Source organism: Eriocheir sinensis, chromosome 20 (genome assembly GCF_024679095.1).
Source record: "Eriocheir sinensis breed Jianghai 21 chromosome 20, ASM2467909v1, whole genome shotgun sequence".
NCBI lineage: Eukaryota > Metazoa > Arthropoda > Malacostraca > Decapoda > Varunidae > Eriocheir > Eriocheir sinensis.
In genome coordinates this window covers 18,175,970-18,203,099 of record NC_066528.1, presented here as the reverse complement: position 1 = coordinate 18,203,099, position 27,130 = coordinate 18,175,970, and the positions used below count along the sequence as shown (strand labels likewise).

At 40.8% G+C, this 27,130-nt stretch overlaps 3 protein-coding genes and 2 long non-coding RNA genes across 23 annotated transcripts; 4 read left to right on the top strand and 1 right to left on the bottom strand.

Moving 5' to 3' along the window:
* Positions 1–48: 48 nt before the first annotated feature.
* Positions 49–4,674, bottom strand: LOC127001307 (uncharacterized). 8 transcript variants are annotated; one of them, XM_050865732.1, is made up of 6 exons: positions 4,534–4,674; positions 1,513–2,611; positions 1,113–1,221; positions 525–1,018; positions 383–433; positions 49–256 (listed from the first exon to the last, which is right to left on the bottom strand). In XM_050865732.1, the coding sequence occupies exons 2-4, from the start codon at positions 2,521–2,523 to the stop codon at positions 588–590; spliced, it is 1,551 nt and encodes a 516-aa protein (XP_050721689.1). In that variant the 5' UTR covers positions 2,524–2,611; positions 4,534–4,674; the 3' UTR covers positions 49–256; positions 383–433; positions 525–587. The 8 variants fall into 8 exon arrangements, with proteins under 8 accessions (XP_050721689.1, XP_050721690.1, XP_050721685.1 ...); XM_050865733.1 differs by having other exon boundaries at positions 49–433; positions 4,438–4,674; XM_050865728.1 differs by lacking the exon at positions 383–433 and having other exon boundaries at positions 49–355; positions 474–1,018.
* A 272-nt stretch (positions 4,675–4,946) lies between these two features.
* Positions 4,947–16,984, top strand: LOC127001301 (FAST kinase domain-containing protein 1, mitochondrial-like). Its single transcript, XM_050865708.1, has 9 exons — positions 4,947–5,093; positions 6,111–7,961; positions 8,959–9,144; positions 11,717–11,868; positions 12,632–12,782; positions 13,991–14,114; positions 14,982–15,095; positions 16,084–16,207; positions 16,441–16,984. Exons 2-9 carry the CDS (start codon positions 6,120–6,122, stop codon positions 16,643–16,645), a joined length of 2,898 nt encoding a protein of 965 aa, XP_050721665.1. The 5' UTR covers positions 4,947–5,093; positions 6,111–6,119; the 3' UTR covers positions 16,646–16,984.
* LOC127001306 (uncharacterized) lies at positions 9,553–11,710 on the top strand. The gene is made up of 5 exons (XR_007755003.1): positions 9,553–9,691; positions 10,018–10,191; positions 10,362–10,526; positions 10,697–10,866; positions 11,547–11,710. It is a non-coding gene; the product is annotated as an uncharacterized LOC127001306 (long non-coding RNA).
* Positions 16,985–17,267: 283 nt separating the features above from the next.
* On the top strand, positions 17,268–26,315 carry LOC127001304 (intraflagellar transport protein 43 homolog A-like). Of its 11 annotated transcripts, none has more exons than XM_050865726.1 (8): positions 17,268–17,979; positions 20,477–20,667; positions 21,110–21,168; positions 22,250–22,322; positions 23,480–23,615; positions 23,740–23,967; positions 24,264–24,662; positions 24,817–26,315. In XM_050865726.1, exons 1-6 carry the CDS (start codon positions 17,938–17,940, stop codon positions 23,869–23,871), a joined length of 633 nt encoding a protein of 210 aa, XP_050721683.1. In that variant the 5' UTR covers positions 17,268–17,937; the 3' UTR covers positions 23,872–23,967; positions 24,264–24,662; positions 24,817–26,315. The 11 variants fall into 11 exon arrangements, with proteins under 11 accessions (XP_050721683.1, XP_050721675.1, XP_050721681.1 ...); XM_050865718.1 differs by having other exon boundaries at positions 24,116–24,662; XM_050865724.1 differs by having other exon boundaries at positions 23,740–24,115.
* On the top strand, positions 21,227–22,059 carry LOC127001305 (uncharacterized). 2 transcript variants are annotated; one of them, XR_007755002.1, is made up of 2 exons: positions 21,227–21,389; positions 21,581–22,059. It is a non-coding gene; the product is annotated as an uncharacterized LOC127001305 (long non-coding RNA). The 2 variants fall into 2 exon arrangements; XR_007755001.1 differs by having other exon boundaries at positions 21,227–21,488.
* Positions 26,316–27,130: the final 815 nt, after the last annotated feature.

Sequence of the window (27,130 nt, the reverse complement as noted above, 5' to 3'; positions counted from 1 at the left end):
GATGACTGACTGTAAACAAATAAGAAGAGGAATAAGAAGAAACAATAGTGATGTTAACCCCTAGAGTGTGGATTTATTACAAGAAGACATCACCAAATTACAGGAATTAAACAAAAAGTGGCTGCTACAATTCAATGAAGAAAAATGTAAAGTCCTGCACATTGGGAGGGGATATCCAGCACACCAATACCACATGGGAAACACTCCACTATCCACCACAGAGGCAGAGAAAGACCTGGGAGTGTATGCTACCAGGCTACCAGTGAAGGGATATCCAGCACACCAATACCACATGGGAAACACTCCACTATCCACCACAGAGGCAGAGAAAGACCTGGGAGTGTATGCTACCAGGCTACCAGTGGAGGGATATCCAGCACACCAATACCACATGGGAAACACTCCACTATCCACCACAGAGGCAGAGAAAGACCTGGGAGTGTATGCTACCAGTGGAGGGATATCCAGCACACCAATACCACATGGGAAACACTCCACTATCCACCACAGAGGCAGAGAAAGACCTGGGAGTGTATGCTACCAGGCTACCAGTGAAGGCCAAATCCGTGCCAGTCGCAGTGGACATGTTAAACGAGGTAGTCAACTAATGCCATGGATCTACTGGGATGTCGCTTGCTGTGCAGAGAGCGGAGAACCTTTGTCTGAGGGGAGGAGGTTGAGAAGGTAGAGTGTACGCCCTTGTTCCAGAAAATATCATCAATGCTATCGTTTAATTTGGCGTATATGTGTTTTGACGCATCGCTTGACTTCTTCCTGGACTTGCTAAGAGAGGCTGCACCATTCTCCTTGCCCTTGTGTGAAGAATGCCCCCTTGAAGCACCGTGTGTCCTCTCGTGGGATGGTTTCATGTCTCCGAGGGTGATGTGGTAGACATAAGGGTCTCTCTCGGGATTCTTGGGTTGCGCCGCGCCACACTCGCTGCACAGGCTTCGTCCCTCCCTGTCCGTGAGTGTCGGTTCCAGGAATAAACGATCGTTCTGTTGGTAGCGATGCAGACCTGGAACGGAGAAATTGTGTTGAGGGTTTTTAGGATCGAGTTTTGATTTTTTTATCCCAAATTAAGATATAAAGTGAAGGAAGACCTGAATTACATTTCTTGCCAGGGTGCATGTGGTGCCGGCCAGAATGGTGCCTTTGGGGGATCCTGTTGCTATCTGTCCCTCCTGATGGTTCACGAGTTCCTACGTCCATTTCTTTATGCTGAAGAAAATGTTGAGAATTTCATAGTTAATAAGATAACTTAGTGAGAACATGAAGTGACAGTTGAAATAAAGGTTTAGTTTAGACACACAAAAAATATCCTCTTTTTAATCCAGAAGACAAGGACTTATTTTTTTAGCTTCATATAATACACATTCATACTCTCTTCCACTCTTTCATTCTTTTTTCTTTCATCGGGGCAGCATCTCTTTCTTTCTTTCTTGGCCCTTGAGCTGCCTCCCTCCCTCCCTCACTGTAAGCAAAAACATAACTTAGACCATTCAAACTTACCACCGACTCCTCTTTCCTGTACGTAGTCTCCAGTTTTTGCTTCAGATCTTTGACAAACGTCGTCCTTGGTCTGTACGGAATGCCTGATGAAGACGACTGCCCGACCTCATCACCAGAAACGTGTCTTGTGGGTGGATGTCTTCGATTCTCGGCCTGACAATCTTCTGCCAGGTGTTCCCGTGAGCCGTGAGAGTACAAATATCTATCACAAACTCTGCAGTAATTATCACAACCTCTGCAGTGATGTGTATTTTGATGGCAGAGGAAACATATCTCATGATTTTCTTTCGACGATACATCGTCAGAATCCGGGGAAAGTTTGGCAGTTGTCTCTCTAGTGGCATCAGGAAGCACCTCATCTTTTCTTCTCTTCCTGTAAGAATCATAGGAATATCCCTTCTCGGCTCCTTCACAGAGTCTGCAGTAATCTCTGGACATTTCCTTGATATTTCTCTCGGGACCGCTACCAGTGTTGCTTCTAGGTGAAGATCGGGCTGTACAGGGAGGCAGATGCTGTCCTCCATCCCGACGTTTACTCGCATCTTTACCAGAGTCTGTAGCCTGATCACGGTTGTGCCTCCTCTCAAACTTGGTAACTTGATCTTCAAAGCGTAGTTTCTTTTTTATAACTTTACCGTCCCTGTCTCTGTGTTTACGGTTTTCAGTGTTAGTCGTCGGTCTGTCGTCTGAGTAGCTAGTTAGGTTTGGTCGCCACGTAGCGTCACAGACCGATACTGAGTCGTCGGTGCAGTGATACGTTTTCCTGCCATTGGTCTCCCCTCTCGGCAAGGCACGGCTGGAGCTTAACACTTGCCGCTGGCCGCTTGTTCCCGTCACCGTGTGCTTCGTTTTATGGGACCTCTTTTGATTGACTATGTTCGAGCACTTGCATTTCGGCTTCAGATGGTTACACTGCAGCCTTGTCTTTACGGAAGGGCCGACAACGGTAGTCTTGGAGTGTGGCCTGGTGCAGCTGCCCCTTCCTGCGTTAGCTGATGTGCTGTGAGACATTGCCGGAGGGTCAGGGCAGCAGGCAGACCTCCCACACTGGTTAAAGGTCTGGGGTATTCCGAATCCTTACTGATGCTGTTGTTCGTTCCTGAAAAAAAAATATATAACTGTAATCAATATTATATCCACAGATTGTACGGCAATGATTTAATGAATGTTGCAATATGTTTTACTCCTACGATGAAGAATAAATGAATGTTGCAATATATATTTTACTCCTTTGATATAAATAAACAAATGTTGCAATATTGTATTACTCTTGATAAAAATAAATAAATTTTTCAATATATATTTTACTCCTTCAATGGAAATCAAATAAATATTGCAATATATATTCTACTTCAATAAAAATAAATAAATAAATGTTTCAATATATATTTAACTCCATTAAAAATGTTGCAATATATATTTTACTGCTTCAATAAACATAAATAAATGTTGCAATAAGTAAATGTATTAGTCCTTAAACATACAAATAATGGAGATGGAGTAAGCGAGGTGACGGAAGATGAAAAGAAAGCGATTTGAATACGAACTTGGCTCTTTCAATAATGACTATGGTAAATATCTAGAATGGCACCCAGTTCAGTACGGTGGAGCAGGCAACCACCGAGCACCCAGCCCACACAGAGGCCTCCTTAGTTAACAAAACCCCACCTTAACCTGGTAGCAGCGATGGGCCAAATTTGTGGTTTTACCGTGTAGCAGCGACAGGCCAAATTTGTGGCTTTACCGTGTAGCAGCGACAGGCCAAATTTGTGGCTTTACCGTGTAGCAGCGACAGGCCAAATTTGTGGCTTTACCGTGTAGCAGCGACAGGCCAAATTTGTGGCTTTCCCGTGTAGCAGCGACGGGCCAAATTTGTGGCTTTACCGTGTAGCAGCGACAGGCCAAATTTGTGGCTTTACCGTGTAGCAGCGACAGGCCAAATTTGTGGCTTTACCGTGTAGCAGCAACGGGTCAAATTTGTGCCATGATATAAACCCCCCAAAATAGATGATGCATAAACTGATCACAAATGCTTTGATATATATTATGAAATGGTTTGTATGAGTGATGATTTTTTCTCATTTTTCTCGCCTAGAGGGACCATTAAGAAACATGATCCCCGCTGCTACTGGGTTAACTAATGGACAGTAACCTATCACTGCTAAAATAATAACTTATCACCATTAAAACAGTAACCTATCAACACAGCCCAGGCCATGAGGGGCAGTGTTCAATTGTATCACTGAACAACTACAGTACAAGAAGAAAGAAAAAAAAATATGGAGGCGGTGGATTTTCAAGTTGGCCGCAGTGATTCTGTAGTGCTGCGACTATGCCCGATGAACGAGCCTCCCATAACCCACTTAGCCAGGAGGGTACCACTTTGGCCGACTCGGTAAGGAGTGGCGGGTTCAATCCCAGGCAGCCGGCGAATACCCTCTCCTGGGGCAGGATCCATCAACCCACTACAAGACCGGTCGTTGGTAAGTCTTTTAGTTAATCTGTCCTCTATGAATGATCCTTTTTTTTTTTTTAACGTTGTTGCCTATTGAGCCGGTAGGCATCTTCCCGGTGGGGCCTAATGGTCGGCCCAAGGCTTCTTCCAGGTGGGGCCTGATGGTCGGCCTAGCCCGTTCTGGCGCAGGCGAGTGTTTTATAGTGGCGCCATCTTGCATTGGGTTTAGGGTGCTTCGATGACAGTGAATGAAGTACTGGCCTGGTCGACACTTCTTTCATTACCATTGGAGTCGCCTTAAGATCAAGAGCGTTCCTAGATGATGGAGTTACCAGTAGACTTACCAACATGAATCCGGCCCCTGGTCTTGATTAATTTCTCGTGTGTTTCGATACATGCAGAGGTCGTGTTGGATTATGGAAAAAGAGAAAATACATCTCTCAGGGCATGACAATTCCACCAGAACTTACAAGTAATACTGGTGGGTAAGACACTCCAGAAGAAAAGCAGGTCTTGGGTTTGGACATACCCACTACGGTATTATTCTAGTGTTTGCCCATACTCACCCCTCGCAACCAAAATTGGCTAGGGGGCCATTGAGACTTCGGGGAATGCGGTGGTAAAATGAAATGCGTTGTTGAGTCTTAGTTTTGGTGAATTTTCTTTTTTCTTCTGAGGCGGAGGAGGTGAGCGTCGAGCCTAGTTTGTTGACCCGTTGAATTGACGTAAATACATGATGCTGATGATGCTGATGATGATGAGCGGCGAAATGTAAACAAACCCTTATCTAATCCCTATCCAGGTGACAACGACAAACTAACAACACCTGCTAGCATTTAATACTGACGGGTCCTTAGAGGCAGTAGTTACACAGACTAAATAGCCCCCTAAAACACTCCAGAAGAAGAAGAGGCAGCTGTATTTGTTGATCCGTTAAATCGGTGTAAAGACAGGTTGCTGATGATGATGATGATGAGCGGCGAAATGTAAACAAACCCTTCGCCGCTGCCGCCGAGGAACACAATGCGAAGACTATGGAGTGATATAGTGACGCCGCCTTACAGAATCACATCCAGCTCATCATTGCTTCATTAGACTGAGAGCTTCCAAAAAATATGCCGAAATAGTAAGTTCAAAGTCAAATAAACACATTAACCGTCACCCTGATGAGGTTTCAGGTCCTGCTCCACTGCTGGTACAGCGCTCTACGAGGGCCGTCAACAATTACAATGTTAGTCTCAGTAATAATCCTCGATGCATTTATTCTCAAACATCGTTGTGAGCGAGTGTCTTAATTGCTTTCACAAATATTATCACAAATATCCATTGGTTCAGCTTTCATGTCTAATATTTCCATTACAGTATCACAATTAAATATCCAATTATTATTACCAACTCACTGAACATTTTATCACACACAATTTATCTTCGAGTACAAACACTAATAAACCTGGTAGCAGTGGGGATCATGTTTCGTAATGGTCCCTCCAAGCGAGAAAAATGAGAAAAAATCACCCCTCGCACAAACCATTTCATAATGTTTATCAAAGCATTTCTGATCAGATTATGTATCATCTATTTTTTGGGGTTTATATCATGGTACAAATTTGGCCCATCGCTGCTATCGGGTTGATAGCCATGATCAGTTATGTTACGAATTCTCTCAGTTTCAGTCTAGAGAACTACACAACACTGGTCATTTGCTGAGTGGTTGATTTCAGGCTTCTTGTACCTCACACAATGTATGCATTTCTTCTCATCCATGGCGCAGTCCTTTGATTTATGATCACCAGCGCATTTGAAACATTTTGGGGCTTCTCCATTGGTCTTAGCAGTACAGTTGGCCTCAGGATAGTCATATCTATGACAATGATAGTATATAATTGCATGGTATCTGTCTCTCACTGTGTATACTCCCCATTCTAATTTTAACTTGCCATGATTCTTGTGAATCAGGTCTCTCACAGTTGGGTCGCACCTCAAAATGTAGTGCATTTTTAATGCACTTTTAATCTTTACTGTTCTGCTTAGAATAGACAGAAAGAGTAGATTATGTACAATCCCTGTTATTGTAAATCATGCCAACTATGAAACCCATAACTTTTGTCACCAAGACTTCTACAAAATCATTTCTCTCTTCCAGATCTGAGCCATGAGGTTCAACATTCCTGTCAATGTGCTGTGGGTGGCAGGCTGTGGCCCAAGGCAGCTTTCTGTCTGCCTCTCTGGGACTCGACACATTACCAGATTTCTTCACCAACATTTTTACAGCCCTGTTGCTCATGCAAGCTGCGGTTCATTCAGCGAGAGAAGGGTTCCACTACTCACAGAATGTTCCTTAACTCAAGCCAGACATAGCCTTCCTAAAAGGTGCTATGCAGTCAGCACGGCGAGTGACAGCGAGGATGGCATGATGAGTGATTCTGAATTTGATGGTAATGTTTTTTTTAGAAGAAAATTGCTGGAGAAAGATCAGTTGGACAGTCTCCGCGTGAACTTGTATCCTGGCTCAAGTGACCCTGTCATCAAGAAGATTAATGAAGCCAACAGTATGCAGGAAGTGTTTGACCAAATAGAGGGGTCAAGGGAGCCTCCAACGGCTGAACAAATAAGTCAGGCGATTGTGACTCTTTGGGACCTCCAAAAGGTGTATGGAAAGTATGGCTTTGAGTGTTCCATGATTACCAAATGTGAGATCAATCAGTTCTTGGAGAAGATTTTGACTCATCCGTCCTTTGAAAAGATTGTGTCATGCTTGGAGGCAGTCTGTGGAGACTTGAATAATAATGCTCTTTCCTCCATGATGCTCTATCTTAGTAAACTAGGAGTAAGAAATGATTCAGCAATCCAGCAAAAGCTGTCATTGCTTTGTTTGGAGAGGATCAGTGACTTCAACCTGACTGCCCTATCAAGACTTTCTGTGTACCTACGTGAGCAAGGCATCAGGGGATACTTTCTGCAGTCAAGATTGCTTCCTATGATTGCAAGAAAGCTTGATGATGATTTAGATGCTGATGAGTTTCTCATGATAACCATATGCCTCAGCAGCTCAAAGAGACTTGTTACAAAGTCCCTCATAGAAAAGTACATAGCTTTGATTGAGAAGAGAATAAATGAAGGATTTTTCAAGACCTGTGACCCAAGAGTAACACTGAAAGCGATAAAGCTGCTCACCTTTCCAGAGTGGCCCCCGGTGCGCAGACATGTCCGCCACCTGATGCAGTGCCTTGAGGAGAACTTCCACGCCCTCAGTGCCATGCAGGTCTTGGATCTGAGCATCTACTTCCAGAGTTACCTGGAGCCCAGCGGGATATTCCACAAGATTCGTCAGTATTCCGTCAATTCAATGGAGGAGGCCAAAATAACAGGTGGGAGGCCAGACATACTGTGCATGGCTCCCTTCACACCCCTGAAGAGTAAGCGCTTCTTTGAGGTACTCATAGCTGAGCAGCTTGAGCAGAAGGACCTATATGAATACATAATGGTTATTTTCAAAGCTTTGAGGCACATTAAAACATCTAACACTAAGCTTTGCGATGCCTTCTGGATGAAGTCGATGACCTCCGTGGAGGAGGAGCTGCAGAGCAGACCCTACCGGCTGGGCCTCCAGGAGATGGCCCGCAGGAAGGTGTACCAGCGCTACATGTACTTCAACAACAACCTCGGCGGCACCTACAGGAACTATGCCCTGGAGAAGGCCCTGACACACCTGCTTCTGGAGGACTTAAAAACCTGCATGGGGCACTTGCCAAACAAGGTTGCCAACATGGCTTCCTTTATCATCAGTTACTCCTCAAGTGAAGGAATACCGGAAGATGTTTACGAAAAAGTCTTACTCTGCGGACCACAGTTCTCAATATTTGACACGCTAATATTATCTCGAGGAATACAGATTTCCCTGGCCCTCAACCGCAAGAACGTGCAGAGGAAACTGATGCAGCAGATCACAACCATTTGTCGCGTGCTGGACGCCAGAACGGAGGAATTTTTGAAGGTTTGTGTTACTTGATGCAATGCTAATAATCCTTCAACACTTCATGCTTTAGACACAGGAAAAGTTTCAAGTATATGCTCAGATTTCAAAAGCTTATGATAGAGTGGACAGCAGAACCTTGTGGAGCTAAAAGATATCATAGCGTAATCAGTTGCTTATTGAAAGGAATAATTGGTTTTATTACAACAAGGCCAGAACCTGTTGATGCGTTAGTAGAGCATTGAGCAAGAGATTTGGTATTAGTGTACTTACCTAGTTGTGGTATACGGGGCCTGAGCTATGCCTTTGCAGCTCTGTCTCATTTACACAGGTAACTCTCGATTTACGCGAGTATTGTATTCTTGAAGAGGTCGCGTAAATCAAAACCAATGTAAATCAAACAAGAGGTAGGTTTGTACCTTTATTGTGTACTGTATCACTCTGACTCCTCTCCCTCTCGTGGTTCCTCCTCTGGCTGCCCTTCCCCTCGTGGTAGCACAGCAGCGAGGTTGTTGTTGTTGTTGAGTAGTGTGGCAGCGTGGGTACTGTACTGTTGTTCAAGTGGCGCACGGGGAGAACTGAGCTCAGCTGTGTGGCCGCGGCGCCGTGTGAGTCCAGTTGCGTGAGACATCTGGTGGCCACTCCATAAAATATCACGTATAAGTGAAAAAAAACATGTAAATTAAACATTTATTTGGATTTTGGACCCAGCGTTATTTAAAAAAACGCGCAAACCAAACTCACGTAAATTGAGAGTTACCTGTATTTGTTCAGTTTATCCTTAAATTGCCACACACTCTTTGCCTCTGCCACATCTGAGTCACTCCATACAGTTTGTTTTTATATTACAATTCTATCTCATTATCTATATTTGTCCAGTTTTTCCTTAAATTGACCCTCACTCGTTTCCTCCAGCACTTCTAATTATTTTCATACAAGTTTTATTTACATTTCATCTTAACTAACAATTATTACCCCAGGCGTAACAATACCTACTCACACCTCTCGCCTCTTCCAGTCTGCCTCGTCACTGATTGACGTCACCAACCTTACGCGAGCCTACCTCAACCGTAAGGGGTCACCGAGGACATTCACCTTCGACAGGATCATGGCTGCGTACCCTCCACTCCTGCATGAGCTGAATGCCCGCCACATAAGAGACATCTGCCTGAGTTTCAATAACACATTGTATTTGGCGCCAGATGTAAGTCGTATTCAATATTTAGGTTGGCTCTGTTTTTTAGTGCTTGGGGTTTTGTTAGGTCAGGTTAGGTTAGGGTATCTGCAAACACATGACAGCCAGCACCTTATGGTATAAATCAACAAAGAATGACCTCACTTTGTTGTATGAAAAGTCTCATTAGTAAGGAAGCATATATGAATTTTCTGAGTTAAGACCTATAATAACTTTTGGGGTTTTGTTAGGTTAGGTTAGGTTAGGGTATCTTCAAACACATGACAGCCAGCACCTTATGGTATAAATCAACAAAGAACGACCTCACTTTGTTGTATGAAAAGTCTCATTAGTAAGGAAGCATATATGAATTTTCTGAGTTAAGACCCATAATAACTTTTGGGGTTTTGTTAGGTTAGGTTAGGTTAGGGTATCTTCAAACACATGACAGCCAGCACCTTATGGTATAAATCAAGAAAGAATGACCTCACTTTGTTGTATGAAAAGTCTCATTAGTAAGGAAGCATATATGAATTTTCTGAGTTAAGACCCATAATAACTTTTGGGGTTTTGTTAGGTCAGGTTAGGTTAGAGTATCTTCAAACACATGACAGCCAGCACCTTATGGTATAAATCAAGAAAGAATGACCTCACTTTGTTGTGTAGAGAGTATCATTAGTAAGGAAGCATGTATGAATTTTCTGAGTTAAGACCCATAATAACTTTTGGGGTTTTGTTAGGTTAGGTTAGGTTAGGGTATCTTCAAACACATGATAGCCAGCACCTTATGGTATAAATCAACAAAGAATGACCTCACTTTGTTGTATGAAAAGTCTCATTAGTAAGGAAGCATATATGAATTTTCTGAGTTAAGACCTATAATAACTTTTGGTGTTTTGTTAGGTTAGGTTAGGTTAGGGTATCTTCAAACACATGACAGCCAGCACCTTATGGTATAAATCAACAAAGAATGACCTCACTTTGTTGTATGAAAAGTCTCATTAGTAAGGAAGCATATATGAATTTTCTGAGTCAAGACCTATAGTAACTGTTTGGGGTTTTGTTAGGTTAGGTTAGGTTAAGTTTAGGGCATCTTCAAACACATGGTAGCCAGCACCTTATGGTATAAATCAACAAAGAATGACCTCACTTTGTTGCATAGAAAGTCTCATTAGTAAGGAAGCATATATGAATTTTCTGAGTCAAGACCTTTAGTAACTGTTTGGGGTTTTGTTAGGTTAGGTTAGGTTAAGTTTAGGGTATCTTTAAACACATGATAGCCAGCACCTTATGGTATAAATCAACAAAGAATGACCTCACTTTGTTGCATAGAAAGTCTCATTAGTAAGGAAACATATATGAATTTTCTGAGCCAAGACCTAGAGTAACTGTTTGGGGTTTTGTTAGGTTAGGTTAGATTAAGTTTAGGATATCTTTAAACACATGATAGCCAGCACCTTATGGTATAAATCAACAAAGAATGACCTCACTTTGTTGCATAGAGAGTCTCATTAGTAAGGAAACATATATGAATTTTCTGAGCCAAGACCTATAGTAACTGTTTGGGGTTTTGTTAGGTTAGGTTAGGTTAAGTTTAGGGTATCTTTAAACACATGATAGCCAGCCCCTTATGGTATAAATCAACAAAGAATGACCTCACTTTGTTGCATAGAAAGTCTCATTAGTAAGGAAACATATATGAATTTTCTGAGCCAAGACCTATAGTAACTGTTTGGGGTTTTGTTAGGTTAGGTTAGATTAAGTTTAGGGTATCTTTAAACACATGATAGCCAGCACCTTTTGGTATAAATCAACAAAGAATGACCTCACTTTGTTGCATAGAAAGTCTCATTAGTAAGGAAACATATATGAATTTTCTGAGCCAAGACCTATAGTAACTGTTTGGGGTTTTGTTAGGTTAGGTTAGGTTAAGTTTAGGGTATCTTTAAACACATGATAGCCAGCACCTTATGGTATAAATCAACAAAGAATGACCTCACTTTGTTGCATAGAGAGTCTCATTAGTAAGGAAACATATATGAATTTTCTGAGCCAAGACCTATAGTAACTGTTTGGGGTTTTGTTAGTTTAGGTTAGGTTAAGTTTAGGGTATCTTTAAACACATGATAGCCAGCCCCTTATGGTATAAATCAACAAAGAATGACCTCACTTTGTTGCATAGAAAGTCTCATTAGTAAGGAAACATATATGAATTTTCTGAGCCAAGACCTAGAGTAACTGTTTGGGGTTTTGTTAGGTTAGGTTAAGTTTAGGGTATCTTTAAACACATGATAGCCAGCACCTTATGGTATAAATCAACAAAGAATGACCTCACTTTGTTGCATAGAAAATCTCATTAGTAAGGAAACATATATGAATTTTCTGAGCCAAGACCTAGAGTAACTGTTTGGGGTTTTGTTAGGTTAGGTTAGGTTAGGTTAAGTTTAGGGTATCTTTAAACACACGATACCCAGCACCTTCCTGAATGTTTAGCCCACCTGCCTGTGTACCATTCCCAACACAAACTAAAAAAAAATGGTTCCGTCCCTTACGCCCTTCTCCAGACACCACAATGAACAAGACCTTCAAACTGCTTTCCCAGATTCTTGAGGCTGTTTCTCAGTATGTCGTGAGCAACCAAGAGTTCCTCCTTGCTGATACGATGGACCTGGTGCTGATGTGCTTCTACAGTCTCGGCTACACTCCTCCCCATGTAGATCAGCTCCTGGCCGCCTGCTCAAATGCCTTCCTGGAGTACGTGTTTTTTGCTGGGATTCTCTTTTTGTCTAACTGTATTGTCTAACTCTTTTTGTCTAACTCTTTTGCATAACTCTACTGTCTAACTCTTTTGTCTAACTCTATTGTCTAACTTTTGTCTAACTCTTTCGTCTAACCCTTTTCTCTTAACTCCTTTTCTCTAACTCTTTTTGTCTAGAGCTTTTTCTCTCACTCTTTTTGTCTAACGCACTCAGTGGAAATTGTTGCTCTTCTGCTTGTGGCGAATATCAACTCACCTGTCAATGGTCTACATGAACTATCAGCCTGACGTGTTTGCAAAATATGAGAATTAAATAAAATGTAAATGATAGGGTTTAAAATAATTTGTGTCCAATGCATTACGGAAAACTCCTACGCAAACACACACACACACAGGGAAGACCTAGTGGTACGTGACAGAAGTGTGACAAGAGGCAACGGTAAGAAATTGAAGAAGAGCGATTGTAGGAGAGACATCAAGAAATACAGTTTTCCATACAGAAGCGTAACAACATGGAACGGACTTGACGAGGAGACTGTGTGTGCAAAAACGATTCATGAATTTAAAGCCAAACTGGATAATAAGCGTTATGGAGACGGGACAGCATGAGCCTAATATGACTCTTTTCCTGTATTTCACAACTAGGTAAACACACACACACACACACACACACAGCACCCTCTATTTACAGTTATTTGGTATGTTATGGTTTTGTGGTGTACCGTGTTTTCTCTTTATTAATATTTACATGTTTTCCAGGGAGAGGCATAACTTGAAGGGGCTGAGTGTCCTGCAGATGTGCCTGGCAATGAACATGTACGGCCACCTTCCCTCCGAGGTCATTCAGAGTGTCTTCAACCTCAAGTTCATGGACCAGTTGGATGAAGAAATTAAGAAGTGCTACTCAAAGGTGTGGGATTTCTTTTATTTTTTCACTTTTATGATATATTCGTTTAACCCATCCACTGCGATTGGCATGGATTTCGCCTTCACTGGTAGCCTGGTAACATACACTCCCAGGTCTTTCTCTGGCTCTGTGGTGGATAGTGGAGTGTTTCCCATGTGGTATTGCCTGGTAACATACACTCCCAGGTCTTTCTCTGCCTCTGTGGTGGATAGTGGAGTGTTTCCCATGTGGTATTGCCTGGTAACATACACTCCCAGGTCTTTCTCTGGCTCTGTGGTGGATAGTGGAGTGTTTCCCATGTGGTATTGCCTGGTAACATACACTCCCAGGTCTTTCTCTGCTTCTGTGGTGGATAGTGGAGTGTTCCCCATGTGGTATTGGTGTGCTGGATATCCCCTCCCAAGGTGCAGGACTTTACATTTTTCTTCATTGAATTGTAGCAGCCACTTTTTGTTCCATTCCTGTAGCTTGGTGATGTCTTCTGGTAGGAAATCCACAGTCAAGGGGTTAAAACATCTCTTATGCAGCGTAACTATATATATGCTATGCTCCTAAGATCACCAGTGACTATATATAGATTCATTTTTGGGTGAGGTACTCTTCCAATACTTCTGCTGTCTGAGGACTAACCCAGTTTCTTAATGGTCCCTCCAAGCGAGAAAAATGAGAAAAAATCACCCCTCACACAAACCATTTCATAATATATCAATATATGTTGTGATCAGATTATGCATCATCTATTTTTTGGGGTTATATCATGGCACAAATTTGGCCCTGCTGCTTCTTAATATGGACGGACAAGGGCTTATGGACAATTTCTAAAGGTCAAAGAAGAGTTTCAGTTCTGATAAGTGTTTCTTCAGGTTCATGGTACAGAGGAAGGGTCAAACTACCACCAGGGTCATAAAGCTACTGGAACTGCACACAACTCCTACTAAAGCCTTGTCCAATATGTGTTTCTTTAGGTTCATGGGAGGAAGGGTCTACCACCAGATGTGCTAGGCTACCTGAAATGCCCACAACTCCTACGAAAGCCTTGTCAAATATGTGTTTCTTTAGGTTCATGGTACAGAGGAATAAGCATTACCTGGTCATGACACAACTCTCTTTGTCTCCCTCACAACTTCTTCTGCCTTGTCTTGTGTTCTTTTCAGCTATTCACTCTGAAGAGGCTGTATAACATTCACCTGTTCCTCACTCTCTTCCCCCAGGCGACCTACCCGATGCGCGTCCGTCACCTGCTGATGGAGCTGAACAGAGCCGTGTGTCTTGATCACCCCGAGGCAAACATTCCGTGGTTCCATGAAAAGTATTGTGAGGAATTTCTAGAGACAGGTGAGTTTTTTCATTAACCCTTTTTTTTCATTTTCAGTCCGTCCTTATGAAGTTCAGTAGACTCACATCGCCACAGACATCACCGCCAAGTGTACTCGTGCTTATGGCTTTAATGGAAGGCTAATGTTTCAGTTGATTCACCCCATACAGTTTGCTTTTATATTACAATTCTATCTCATCTATGATTGCCCAGTTTTTCCTTATTCCATCCTCTGCGACTGGCATGGATTTGGCCTTCACTGGTAGCCTGGTAATATAGTCCCAGGTCTTTCTCTGCCTCTGTGGTGGATAGTGGAGTGTTTCCCATGTGGTATTGCCTGGTAACATATACTCCCAGGTCTTTCTCTGCCTCTGTGGTGGATAGTGGAGTGTTTCCCATGTGGTATTGCCTGGTAACATATACTCCCAGGTCTTTCTCTGGCTCTGTGGTGGATAGTGGAGTGTTTCCCATGTGGTATTGCCTGTCTTTCTCTGACTCTGTGTTTTGTGATGTTTCCCCTGTGTCTTTCTCTGGCTCTTCTTTTTCTGGTTCTTCCTGTACTTGGTATTGGTGTGCTTATCCCCTCCCAAGGTGCAGGACTTTTATGTTTCTTCTTCTGAATTACTTTTTGCTCTTTTCCTGTAGCTTATTGATGTCTTCTTGTCTAGTTAAAGACTCATATTTTCAGCAAGATGATGGAGCCCAGAGGGTATATTGACTGAGAGTGAGGCAACCACATCCCCCCATTGCTCCCTACTTTCTATGCCACTGTAAATATAAATGAATAGATAGACAAATATACGTACATTTAAGTTGTCTTTAGATTATTTCACGAAGCCGCAGCTGCAGTCAAGGGCTTATGGCTTTAATAGATGGCTGTGTTTCAGTTGCTGTGCCGATGTCTGTCTTCCACACGGAGGTCTACCAGGCTCTCACGCAGCTCATAGGAGGACCAGATGTGCTGAGGGCCAATGTTCACACAGCCTACTATTATCTGTTGGGTAAGAGATGAGCATTTCCGGCATGACAGAACTTCTTTTTCTTCTTTTCTTCTTCTGCTTCTGTTTTGTCTTCTTTTTTCTTCTTTTCTTCTGCTGTTTTGTCATCTTTTTCTTCTTTTCTTCTTCTGTTTTGTCATCTTTTTCTTCTTCTGTGTTTTTCTTCTGGTTCTTCTTTTTCTTCTTTTCTTTTTCTAATTCTGTTTTGTCTTCTTTTTCTTCTTTTCTTCTTCTGTTTTGTCATCTTTTTCTTCTCTTCTTCTGCTGTTTTGTCATTTTTTTCTTCTTCTCCTTCTGTGTTTTTCTTCTGGTTCTTCTTTTTCTTCTTTTCTTCTACTTCTGTTTTGTCTTCTTCCTTTTTTTCTTCTCCTTCTTCTTCTTCTTCTTCTTCTTCTTCTGTTTCTTTTTCTTCTTCTTCTGCTTCTTCTTCTTTTTCTTCTTTTCTTCTTCTACTTCTTCTGCTTTGTCTTCTTCTTCTCCTTCTGTCTTCTTCTAGTTCTTCTTCTTATTTTCTTGAGGGGAGCATGAGGGATATTTACAAAGCATTTCTCTGTAGTCAAAATATATAATGAAGTTTGTCCTTAAGTGCTGATCAAAACTGTGTACAAACTGGCAAACACACGTCCTAATTGTGATGTGCTTGGCAGCCTCCTAACATTGGCTTTCTTATGTAAATTTTGAGTTTGTGTTGTGAGGGATATTTACAAAGCATTTCTCTGTAGTCAATATATAAAGATTTTCCTGAAGTACTGATTGAAATGGTCTACAACTGGCAAATATATGTCCTAATTGTGATGTGCTTGGCTGCCTCCTAACTTCAGCTTATGTAAATTTTGAGTTTGTGTAGTGAGGGATATTTACAAAGCATTTCTCTGTAGTTAATATATAAAGATTTTCCTGAAGTGCTGATCGAAATGGTGTACAAACTGGCAAACACATGTCCTAATTGTGATGTGCTTGGCTGCCTCCTAACATTGGCTTTCTTATGCAGATTTTGAGTTTGTGTTGGATGGGAACAGCAAACCCATGGCGGTCAAGGATTACACGGACTCCACACCGGGAAGACTCAGAGGCAAAAACAAGGTTGACATTCAAAACAACCCTGGCCATAAAAGGTTTGTTGATAAAGGGTCACAGGTTCATAGATAGACATGTTGATAAAGTTTGGGCTGCAGGTTCATAAATAGACATGCTGACAACTATATCACAGAGAGAAATGTTGGGTTTCTTGGGTACCAGTGGATAATTCAATAGGTTCCAGTACTTTAGTTTCCGTCTTGTGGATGAAGAACCCCATGCCGTAAGGATCCACAATGTTGACATAATGTAACATGCTTTCTCTCTTCAGGGTGGCTGTGGTCCTTCGCCGGGAGAACCACTACTGCACCAACCACCGCCAACTCTTAGGGAGGCACCAAGTGGAGTGTCGCCACCTCGAGCTGATGGGCTACACTGTGGTGGAGGTCCCACACTTCCTCTGGTACTCCATGGCACACGCGACGTATGAGGACAAAGTGCAGTACCTCAGGGAACAGATATTTCCCATTAGATAATAGCATAATACATATCAATGCATTTGTGATCAGTTTATGTATCATCTATTTTGGGGGGTTTATATCATGGCACAAATTTGCCCCGTCGCTGCTACCGGGTTAAATATGTGACCTTGGGAGCGGAGACGTTTGAGAATGTGACCCGATGAAGCTGTTTCCTTGCATCCTGGATCTGAGTAATGCCGCTAAAGTGTGCTGAAGAAAGTTATTTGTAGTGTTTTCTTAAGAGAATGTCACTGATTTTTTTTTCCTTTTGTCGTAATTGTATGTAGATAACTCTGTAAATTTGTACATATTTTTTATACAGTATAATTATTCCAAGAAGGAGATATGAAGCCCTGAGTTAGTATTCTTATTCCTCTTATTACTGGTATACTGTGGAGTGTATTAGAAGAATTATATACTGAGGGACACACACACACACACACACACACACACACACGAGAGAGAGAGAGAGAGAGGGAGAGTAAAAGGAAGAAGAGATAATATCCAAATCGTTTTTACATCTCATCTCTACCCTTGAGCTGTTTAATTTACTGAAAAAAAAATTAGTGTAGTTAAGTAGTACCGTTAAAAAGAAAGAAAAGTGAACCATAACAACATTCCGCGGGTGGTTGCCATGGAAACGGGGCCACAGATGTAAACAAACAATGTAAACAAACAGTGACGGAACGTTTTTGCCTGAAGAAGAACGTTTGTTTTTTAACTTTAGAGCAGAGAGAAGAATAACTAAAGATCAATAGAAGAAGAAGAAAACTAAAGGTCAATAGAAGAAGAACAAGAGAAGAACTAGAAAGAAAATAACGAGAACAAGAAAGAGGAACAGAAGAGAAGAACAAGAGAGAGAACAAGAGAGAACGAACAAGAGGGAAAGAACAAGAGAAAGAGAAGAACAAAAGAGAAAGAACAGGAGAAAGAGAAAGAACAGGAGAGAGAAAGAACAGGAGAAAGAGAAAGAACAGGAGAGAGAAAGAAGAACAAGAAAAATAGAAGAACAAGAGAGAACGAACAAGAGGGAAAGAACAGGAGAGAAGTAACAAGGGAAAGAGAAGAACAAAAGAGAAAGAACAGGAGAAAGAGAAAGAACAAGAGAGAGAAAGAACAAGAAAGAAAGAAGAACAAGAAAAATAGAAGAACAAGAGAGAAAGAGAAGAACAAGGGAAAGAACGAGATAGAAGAATAACAAAAGGCTACAAAGGAAGGAAAATCAAGAACTAACGACCTAACAAACGATACAAAGCAGCAAAGGTCAATAGAAGAGGTCAAAGGTCAACAGAAGAAGAAGAAGAACAATGGACTTCCTCGAGCAAAGCGTTTCCCCAGGTCATAAAAAGGTGAGGTTTAAAAAGGTTGAAATAGACACATAAGAGATAACAGAGAAACACTTTTGGCCCCATTATCACTTAGCCTAACAAGCTATCTAGAAAATTAGGTCCATAAATTAGTGTTAAGAATAAAATATGTGTTGATAGAAGCTAAAAACTGGAATTATGGCCAACTGAGGAAATATATACAAGTGTTTTGGTGATTTCGAAGGAACATTTTTGACCTCATTATCAGCTAACTAGAAAATCAGGCCCATAAATTAGTGTTAAGAATGAAAAATGTGTTGATAGAAGCTAGAAAAACTCAAATTATGGCCACCAGAGGAAATATATACAAGTGTTTTGGTGATTACGAAGGAGCATTTTTGGCCCCATTATCACCTAACTAGAAAATCAGGCCCATAAATTAGTGTTAAGTATAAAATATGTGTTGATAGAAGCAAAAAACTGGAATTATGGCCACCAGAGGAAATATATACAAGTGTTTTGGTGATTACGGAGGAACACTTTTGGCCCCATTATCAGCTAACTAGAAAATTAGGACCATAAATTAGTGTTAAGAATAAAATATGTGTTGATAGAAGCTAAAAAACTGAAATTATGGCCACCAGAGGAAATATATACAAGTGTTTTAGTGATTACGAAGGAACATTTTTGGCCCCATTATCACCTAACTAGAAAATCAAGCCTTTAAATTAGTGTTAAGAATAAAATATGTGTTGATAGAAGCTAAAAAACTGAAATTATGGACACCAGAGGAAATATATACAAGTGTTTTGGTGATTACGGAGGAACACTTTTGACCTCATTATCAGCTAACTAGAAAATCAGGTCCATAAATTAGTGTTAAGAATAAAATATGTGTTGATAGAAGCTAGAAAAACTGAAATTATGGCCACCAGAGGAAATATATACAAGTGTTTTGGTGATTACGAAGGAACATTTTTGGCCCCATTATCAGCTAACTAGAAAATCATGCCCATAAATTAGTGTTAAGAATAAAATATGTGTTGATAGAAGCTAGAAAAACTGAAATTATGGCCACCAGAGGAAATATATACAAGTGTTTTAGTGATTACGAAGGAACATTTTTGACCCCATTATCACCTAACTAGAAAATCAGGTCCATAAATTAGTGTTAAGAATAAAATATGTGTTGATAGAAGCTAGAAAAACTGAAATTATGGCCACCAGAGGAAATATATACAAGTGTTTTGGTGATTACGAAGGAACATTTTTGGCCCCATTATCACCTAACTAGAAAATCAGGCCCATAAATTAGTGTTAAGAATAAAATATGTGTTGATAGAAGCTAAAAAAACTCAAATTATGGCCACCAGAGGAAATATATACAAGTGTTTTGGTGATTACGAAGGAACATTTTTGACCCCATTATCACCTAACTAGAAAATCAGGCCCATAAATTAGTGTTAAGAATAAAATATGTGTTGATAGAAGCTAAAAACTGGAATTATGGCCACCAGAGGAAATATATACAAGTGTTTTGGTGATTACGAAGGAGCATTTTTGGCCCCATTATCACCTAACTAGAAAATCAAGCCCATAAATTAGTGTTAAGAATTAAATATGTGTTGATAGAAGCTAGAAAAACTGAAATTATGGTCACCAGAGGAAATATATACAAGTGTTTTGTTGATTACGAAGGAGCATTTTTGGCCCCATTATCACCTAACTAGAAAATCAGGCCCATAAATTAGTGTTAAGTATAAAATATGTGTTGATAGAAGCTAGAAAAACTGAAATTATGGTCACCAGAGGAAATATATACAAGTGTTTTAGTGATTACGAAGGAACATTTTTGGCCCCATTATCACCTAACTAGAAAATCAGGCCCATAAATTAATGTTAAGTATAAAATATGTGTTGATAGAAGCTAAAAACTCGAATTATGGCCACCAGAGGAAATATATACAAGTGTTTTGTTGATTACGAAGGAGCATTTTTGGCCCCATTATCACCTAACTAGAAAATCAGGCCCATAAATTAGTGTTAAGAATAAAATATGTGTTGATAGAAGCTAGAAAAACTGAAATTATGGCCACCAGAGGAAATATATACAAGTGTTTTGTTGATTACGAAGGAACACTTTTGACCTCATTATCAGCTAACTAGAAAATCAGGTCCATAAATTAGTGTTAAGAATAAAATATGTGTTGATAGAAGCTAAAAAACTGAAATTATGGCCACCAGAGGAAATATATACAAGTGTTTTAGTGATTACGAAGGAACATTTTTGACCTCATTATCAGCTAACTAGAAAATCAAGCCCATAAATTAGTGTTAAGAATAAAATATGTGTTGATAGAAGCTAAAAACTGGAATTATGGCCACCAGAGGAAATAAATACAAGTGTTTTGGATATATCGGAGGAACACAAACACACACACACACACACAAAAAAAAAAAAGAAAGAAAATGAAAAAAAAAATCCCACAGACCTCAAATGTATATGCTAATCCTATCTGTGCGTTCGTCCCTCCCACAGTTCTCTCCTCGGAAGGGGCGACGCTCAGCTGCTGGCGAAATTCTCGGAACCACTGACGACTTCGGTGGGTCCGGATCCCCCCTCAAGTCTGCGCTCCCCTCCCCCTCCTCTGGCGACACCCCTCCCCCCTCCTCCGGCCCACCCCAGGGGAGGCGACGGGCAGGGGGGTGGGCGAACTCCGCTAGACCTGGGTAAGTTTTTTTTTCCATATTTTTTCAGTCTTTCTAATCTATTCTGTCTTTTTGTATTTCTTCCCTAATATCATCAGTCTTCCTTTTCTTATTGTTTTTGCTGTTAACATATTTGCCCTTATTAAAAGCATTATTCGGACATTTATTACTAACATTTAACTTGGTCATCATTTTTATTGTGGTCCTTAATTAACATCATCTTAAGTTATTATTTTTATTGCTATTATTATATATATCCTTATTTTGAAAGCATTATTATTATTATTATTATTATTATCTAACTTCATCATCATCATTTATTTTTATCATTATTCTTAGTACTGTTATTTTCATCCTCATCAAAGGTATTATTGTTACTATTATTATTATTATCATTATCTAACTTCATCATCATTATCATCTTCTTCAAAGCATTATTGTCAATATTACACTTCTTTCACAGGGACTTCGGAGCACCCCAGGAGGACAAACGGCTGCTACAGGATTCGGACTCAGACACAGGTGGGGGTCAAACACATAGGCAAACATATAGATAAAATAAAACACATTCCCCTCCTTGACCCGTCCGCTGCGATTGGCACGGATTTGGCCTTCACTGGTAGCCTGGTAACATACACTCCCAGGTCTTTCTCTGCCTCTGTGGTGGATAGTGGAGTGTTTCCCATGTGGTATTGGTGTGCTGGATATCCCTTCACTGGTAGCCTGGTAACATACACTCCCAGGTCTTTCTCTGCCTCTGTGGTGGATAGTGGAGTGTTTCCCATGTGGTATTGGTGTGCTGGATATCCCTTCACTGGTAGCCTGGTAACATACACTTCCAGGTCTTTCTCTGCCTCTGTGGTGGAGTGTTTCCCATGTGGTATTGGTGTGCTGGATATCCCTTCACTGGTAGCCTGGTAACATAAACTCCCAGGTCTTTCTCTGCCTCTGTGGTGGATAGTGGAGTGTTTCCCATGTGGTATTGGTGTGCTGGATATCCCTTCACTGGTAGCCTGGTAACATACACTCCCAGGTCTTTCTCTGCCTCTGTGGTGGATAGTGGAGTGTTTCCCATGTGGTATTGGTATGCTGGATATCCCTTCACTGGTAGCCTGGTAACATACACTCCCAGGTCTTTCTCTGCCTCTGTGGTGGATAGTGGAGTGTTTCCCATGTGGTATTGGTGTGCTGGATATCCCTTCACTGGTAGCCTGGTAACATACACTCCCAGGTCTTTCTCTGCCTCTGTGGTGGATAGTGGAGTGTTTCCCATGTGGTATTGGTATGCTGGATATCCCTTCACTGGTAGCCTGGTAACATACACTCCCAGGTCTTTCTCTGCCTCTGTGGTGGATAGTGGAGTGTTTCCCATGTGGTATTGGTGTGCTGGATATCCACTCCCAAGGTGCAGGACTTTACATTTTTCTTCACTGAATTGTAGCAGCCACTTTTTGTTCCATTCCTGTAGCTTGGTGATGTCTTCTTGTAGGAAATCCACAGTCGAGGGGTTAAATCACACACACACATACATAAGGAAAGTAGAAAATAATAGTTGCTTCTTCTACTTCTGCTTCTACTAATTAACTGTATGACGTTTCCGCAGACCTTCCTGTAATTCCCGATCTTGATGAGGTGGTCGAGGAAGACTTCACACAGCAGATAGCGCAGGCCCCAAGGTGAGTGTCCCAGTGTGTTTCTACCTGCTTGTGTTAGTAGGGAAATGAGTGTTAGTGAAGCTTGTTATGTATGGTTTATAGAAGGCAAAATAGCAATCTCATATTTCTTTCAATTTGTTAAACTCTGGAACAATCTGAAACTGACCTCTCTTTCGAACACCTCTTTTGATTCTGTTTTTTTAGGAGCAGCGAGTAGCGGGCTTTTTTTTTTTTTATTATTTTTTTCCTTTTTTGTCCTTGAGCTGTGTTGTTTGTTGTTGTGTTGTGTGTGGTTTATGGTTTAGGTGAAATATCTCCTTCACTCATCATTCAATTTGTTAAACTCTGGAACAATCTGAAACTGACCTCTCTTTCGAACACCTCTTTTGATTCTGTTTTTTTAGGAGCAGCGAGTAGCGGGCTTTTTTTTATTATTGTTTCCTGTTTTTGTGCCCTTGAGCTGTCTCCTTTGTTGTAATGAAGCTTGTTATGTGTGGTTTATGGAAGGCAAAATAGCAATCTCATATTTCTTTCAATTTGTTAAACTCTGGAACAATCTGAAACTGACCTCTCTTTCGAACACCTCTTTTGTTTATTTTTTTTTAGGAGCAGTGAGTAGCGGGCTTTTTTTATTATTGTTTCCTTTTTTTGTGCCCTTGAGCTGTCTCCTTTGTTGTAATGAAGCTTGTTATGTGTGGTTTATGGAAGGCGAAATAGCGATCTCATATTTCATTCAATTTGTTAAACTCTGGAACAATCTGAAACTGACCTCTCTTTCGAACACCTCTTTTGATTCTATTTTTTTAGGAGCAGCGAGTTGCGGGCTTTTTTTTATTATTGTTTCCTTTTTTTGTGCCCTTGAGCTGTCTCCTTTGTTGTAAAAAAAAAAAAAAAAAAAAAAAGGCTTTCGACACATTATTTTGTCTGGTAAAGCCTTTTCAATTCCTTCCCTTCCCCTTTCACACACTTTTTGGGTGGTCTAAAGGATAGCATGTGGGTAGTTTTAAGCCACTCGGCGGTGACTGAAAAATCCGAGGTGGTAGCGTGGGGATTCGAACTCGCGTCGTCCATCATGTGGTGAATGTGGGCCCAGCACACTACCACTCAGCCACCGCCTACCCTTCACCCCTCCCATTACTCTCTTACCCCCTCTATCACCCCTTCCCATCATCCCCTAGCGTTGCCGTGAACCGAGTAGCGACCTTCAAGGAGCTGGACACTGACCTTCTTCGACACGCTGCCTTCTCGACCTTGGATGACATTGACCTTCGCTTGCTGACCTCCTGCCTGGCCCCGGAGAGTGAGGTCAGGGAGGTACGTGTATTGACCTTGTTTTGACCTAGTTTTATTTTCCTAGATGTATTTTCTTAGTTATACCATCATACCACACCACCACCACACCACCACCACCACTACTAACACCACCTCTCCACCACAGCCCGATATACAGTGGCGATGGGACCCGCTGTTTACGGAAGTCGCCTCCGAGCTAAGAACAGAGTGGGAGCCCAAATCGGAAGACCAGGGAGGGGAACATCCAGACTCAGTGGGCCCGGGGCAACACATCTAGACACCCTGGTATTTTCTCGACGCTTCCGCCCCTCAAATCAACTATTTCCGAAGGCCAAAAAAGAGGATACCTGGGTTGTAATGAGTGTTTTGTCAGGTTGATGGTACAGAGGAAGGGTTGAACTACCACTAGGGTCAGAAAACTACCCCTGGAAATGCTTAACGCTCCTATGAAAGCCTTAAACATCAACTATTTTCAAAGGCCAAAAAAGAGGATACCTGGGTTGTAATGAGTGTTTTGTCAGGTTGATGGTACAGAAGAAGGGTTGAACTACCACTAGGGTCAGACAACTACCCCTGGAAATGCTCAACGCTCCTACGAAAGCCTTAAACATCAACTATTTTCAAAGGCCAAAAAAGAGGATACCTGGGTTGTAATGAGTGTTTTGTCAGGTTGATGGTACAGAAGAAGTCTTGAACTACCACTAGGGTCAGAAAACTACCCCTGGAAATGCTCAACGCTCCTACGAAAGCCTTAAACATCAACTATTTTCAAAGGCCAAAAAGGAGGTTATTCAGATTCTAATGAGAGTTTTTTTTAAGTTCATGGTACAAAAGAAGGGTTGAACCACCACTAGGGTAAAAAACTACCCCTGGAAATGCTTGACGCTCCTACGAAAGTCTTAAATATAAAAAAGGAGGTCTTGCAGGTTCTAATGAATGTTTCCTTAGATTCACGGTACAGAGGAAGGGTTAAACCACCACAAGGGTCAGAAAACTACCCCTGGAAATGCTGGCAACTCCTACAAAAGCCTTAAATATAAAAAAAGAGGTCTTGAAGGTTCTAATGAGGTCCTAAAGAAGGTTTTAATGAGTGTTATCTTAGATTCATGGTACAGAGGAAGGGTTAAACCACCACTAGGGTCAGAAAACTACCCCTGGAAATTCTCAACGCTCCTACGAAAGCCTTAAATATCAAAAAGGAGGTCTTGAAGGTTCTAATGAGGTTCTAAAGAAGGTTTTAATGAGTGTTATCTTAGGTTCACGGTACAGAGGAAGGGTTGAACCACCACAAGGGTCAGAAAACTACCCCTGGAAATGCTTGAAACTCCTACAAAAGCCTTAAATATAAAAAAGGAGGTCTTGAAGGTTCTAATGAGGTTCTAAAGAAGGTTTTAATGAGTGTTATCTTAGATTCACGGTACAGAGGAAGGGTTAAACCACCACTAGGGTCAGAAAACTACCCCTGGAAATGCTTGAAACTCCTACAAAAGCCTTAAATATAAAAAAGGTCTTGAAGGTTCTAATGAGGTTCTAAAGAAGGTTTTAATGAGTGTTATCTTAGGTTCACAGTACAGAGGAAGGGTTAAACCACCACTAGGGTCAGAAAACTACCCCTGGAAATGCTCGACGCTCCTACGAAAGCCCTAAATAGGAGAGCGTGGGTGCCGAATTGTCTAAGAATATATGACCCCCTGTTTCCTCGCCCTACATTTTAGCACCCCAGTCTTGCCCCACCATTCCTAATATCACAAAAGTGCCTGAATCATGGCCTCTAACTTTGCTGAGTGCCCATAGTGACCCCTCAGACAGTTATATATTTGTTGTTTCATCTAGATTTGCACTTATATGAATGTTTCCAGAGTACTATATGGGGAATTGTACAGTAATTTGCATGGTTACGACAGGTTGTAGGTGAAGATTTTTAATTAAGGATGAGAGGAAGGAGGGGAAGGAGAAGGAAGAAAGGGAAGAGGGAAGAGAGAAGGAAGGAGGAGGAGGGAAAGGAGAGAAGAGAAAGGGAAGGAAAGAAAGGAAGAAGAGAGAGAGACGGACAACGAGGAGGAGGAGGAGGAAGGAAATAAAGGAAGAACAGAGGAGATGGAAGAGGAAAGAGAGAAGGAGAAGGAGGAGGAGGAGGAGGGAAAGGATAGAAGAAGGGAAAGGAAGAGAAGGAAAAAATAGAAAGATTAGAGGAGAGAGAGAAAGGAGGAGAAGGGAAAGGAGAGAAGAGGAGAAAGAAGAGAAGGAAAAAAAGTAAGATTAGAGGAGAGAGAGAAAGGAGGAGGAGGGAAAGGGGAGAAGAAGGGAAAGAAGAGAAGGAAAAAAAAGGAAGATTAGAGGAGAGAGAGAAAGGAGGAGGAGGGAAAGGAGAGAAGAGGAGAAAGAAGAGAAGGAAAAAAAAGGAAGATTAGAGGAGAGAGAGAAGGGAGAAGAAGGGAATTAAGGAAAGAGGAAAGGAGATGAAAGAAAAGAGAAAGAACATAGAAGAGGAAGAATTACACACAATTATAAAGATGTGTGGGTTGAAAAATGTTATATATACCATCAGAGCGAGCCATAAGGATTTGTATTTGTAATGTTATATATATGTCGTGGAAGCCATTTATGGGCCGAATATATATGCAAAACACCCTTTGATGTACTCTACTACAGGTGATGTTTGTCAATATATAGAGTAATTACATTTATTTTATTGATAAGGTAATAAAATCTCTTGTCATATATGGGACTGGTTATTGCTGTTATCATTATTATTGATATTGTTTAGTAATAGTAGTAGTAGTAGTAGTAGTAGTAGTAGTAGTAGTAGAAATTGTAGGTTATAAGGCAAAAAAGGCTTAATATTAGGGGAAAAGAAATTAAATGAGTGACTTTAGTAAATTAATGGAATAGACACAAACTCACCTGTATCAATTTGAGTAGGCCTACTTAAGTCCTGACAAATTTACTGATAGAAATTAAACTTTTCTCTCACAAAACGTAAGTATAGGGAGGCAAAAAAGGCTTAAAAATAGGGGAAAATAAATGATGAATGAGTTTAAAGGCTTAAAAATAGGGGAAAATAAATGATGAATGACTTTAAAGGCAAAAAAAGGCTTAAAAATAGGGAAAATAAATGATGAATGACTTTAAAGGCAAAAAAAGGCTTAAAAATAGGAGAAAATAAATGATGAATGACTTTAAAGACAAAAAAAGGCTTAAAAATAGGGAAAATAAATGATGAATGACTTTAAAGGCAAAAAATGGCTTAAAAATAGGAGAAAATAAATGATGAATGACTTTAAAGGCAAAAAAAGGCTTAAAAATAGGAGAAAATAAATGATGAATGACTTTAAAGGCGAAAAAAGGCTTAAAAATAGTGAAAAATAAATGATGAATGACTTTAAAGGCGAAAAAAGGCTTAAAAATAGGGAAAAATAAATGATGAATGACTTTAAAGGCAAAAAAAGGCTTAAAAATAGGGGAAAATAAATGATGAATGACTTTAAAGGCAAAAAAAGGCTTAAAAATAGGGGGAAATAAATGATGAATGACTT

What these genes read in the sequence shown, in the direction of transcription:
- LOC127001307 (XM_050865733.1), bottom strand. Translation starts at nt 2,523, where the DNA reads ATGTCTCACAGCACATCAGCTAACGCAGGAAGGGGCAGCTGCACCAGG. An exon ending in ACAGGAAAGAGGAGTCGGTG is followed by an intron (nt 1,222 to 1,512) that starts GTAAGTTTGAAT and finishes CATTTTCTTCAG; the next exon opens with CATAAAGAAATGGACGTAGG. An exon ending in CATGCACCCTGGCAAGAAAT is followed by an intron (nt 1,019 to 1,112) that starts GTAATTCAGGTC and finishes TCTCCGTTCCAG; the next exon opens with GTCTGCATCGCTACCAACAG.
- LOC127001301 (XM_050865708.1), top strand. Translation starts at nt 6,120, where the DNA reads ATGAGGTTCAACATTCCTGTCAATGTGCTGTGGGTGGCAGGCTGTGGC. An exon ending in TGAGGAATTTCTAGAGACAG is followed by an intron (nt 14,115 to 14,981) that starts GTGAGTTTTTTC and finishes GCTGTGTTTCAG; the next exon opens with TTGCTGTGCCGATGTCTGTC. An exon ending in AGCCTACTATTATCTGTTGG is followed by an intron (nt 15,096 to 16,083) that starts GTAAGAGATGAG and finishes TTTCTTATGCAG; the next exon opens with ATTTTGAGTTTGTGTTGGAT.
- LOC127001304 (XM_050865726.1), top strand. Translation starts at nt 17,938, where the DNA reads ATGGACTTCCTCGAGCAAAGCGTTTCCCCAGGTCATAAAAAG. An exon ending in TTTCCCCAGGTCATAAAAAG is followed by an intron (nt 17,980 to 20,476) that starts GTGAGGTTTAAA and finishes TCCCTCCCACAG; the next exon opens with TTCTCTCCTCGGAAGGGGCG. An exon ending in GGATTCGGACTCAGACACAG is followed by an intron (nt 21,169 to 22,249) that starts GTGGGGGTCAAA and finishes ACGTTTCCGCAG; the next exon opens with ACCTTCCTGTAATTCCCGAT.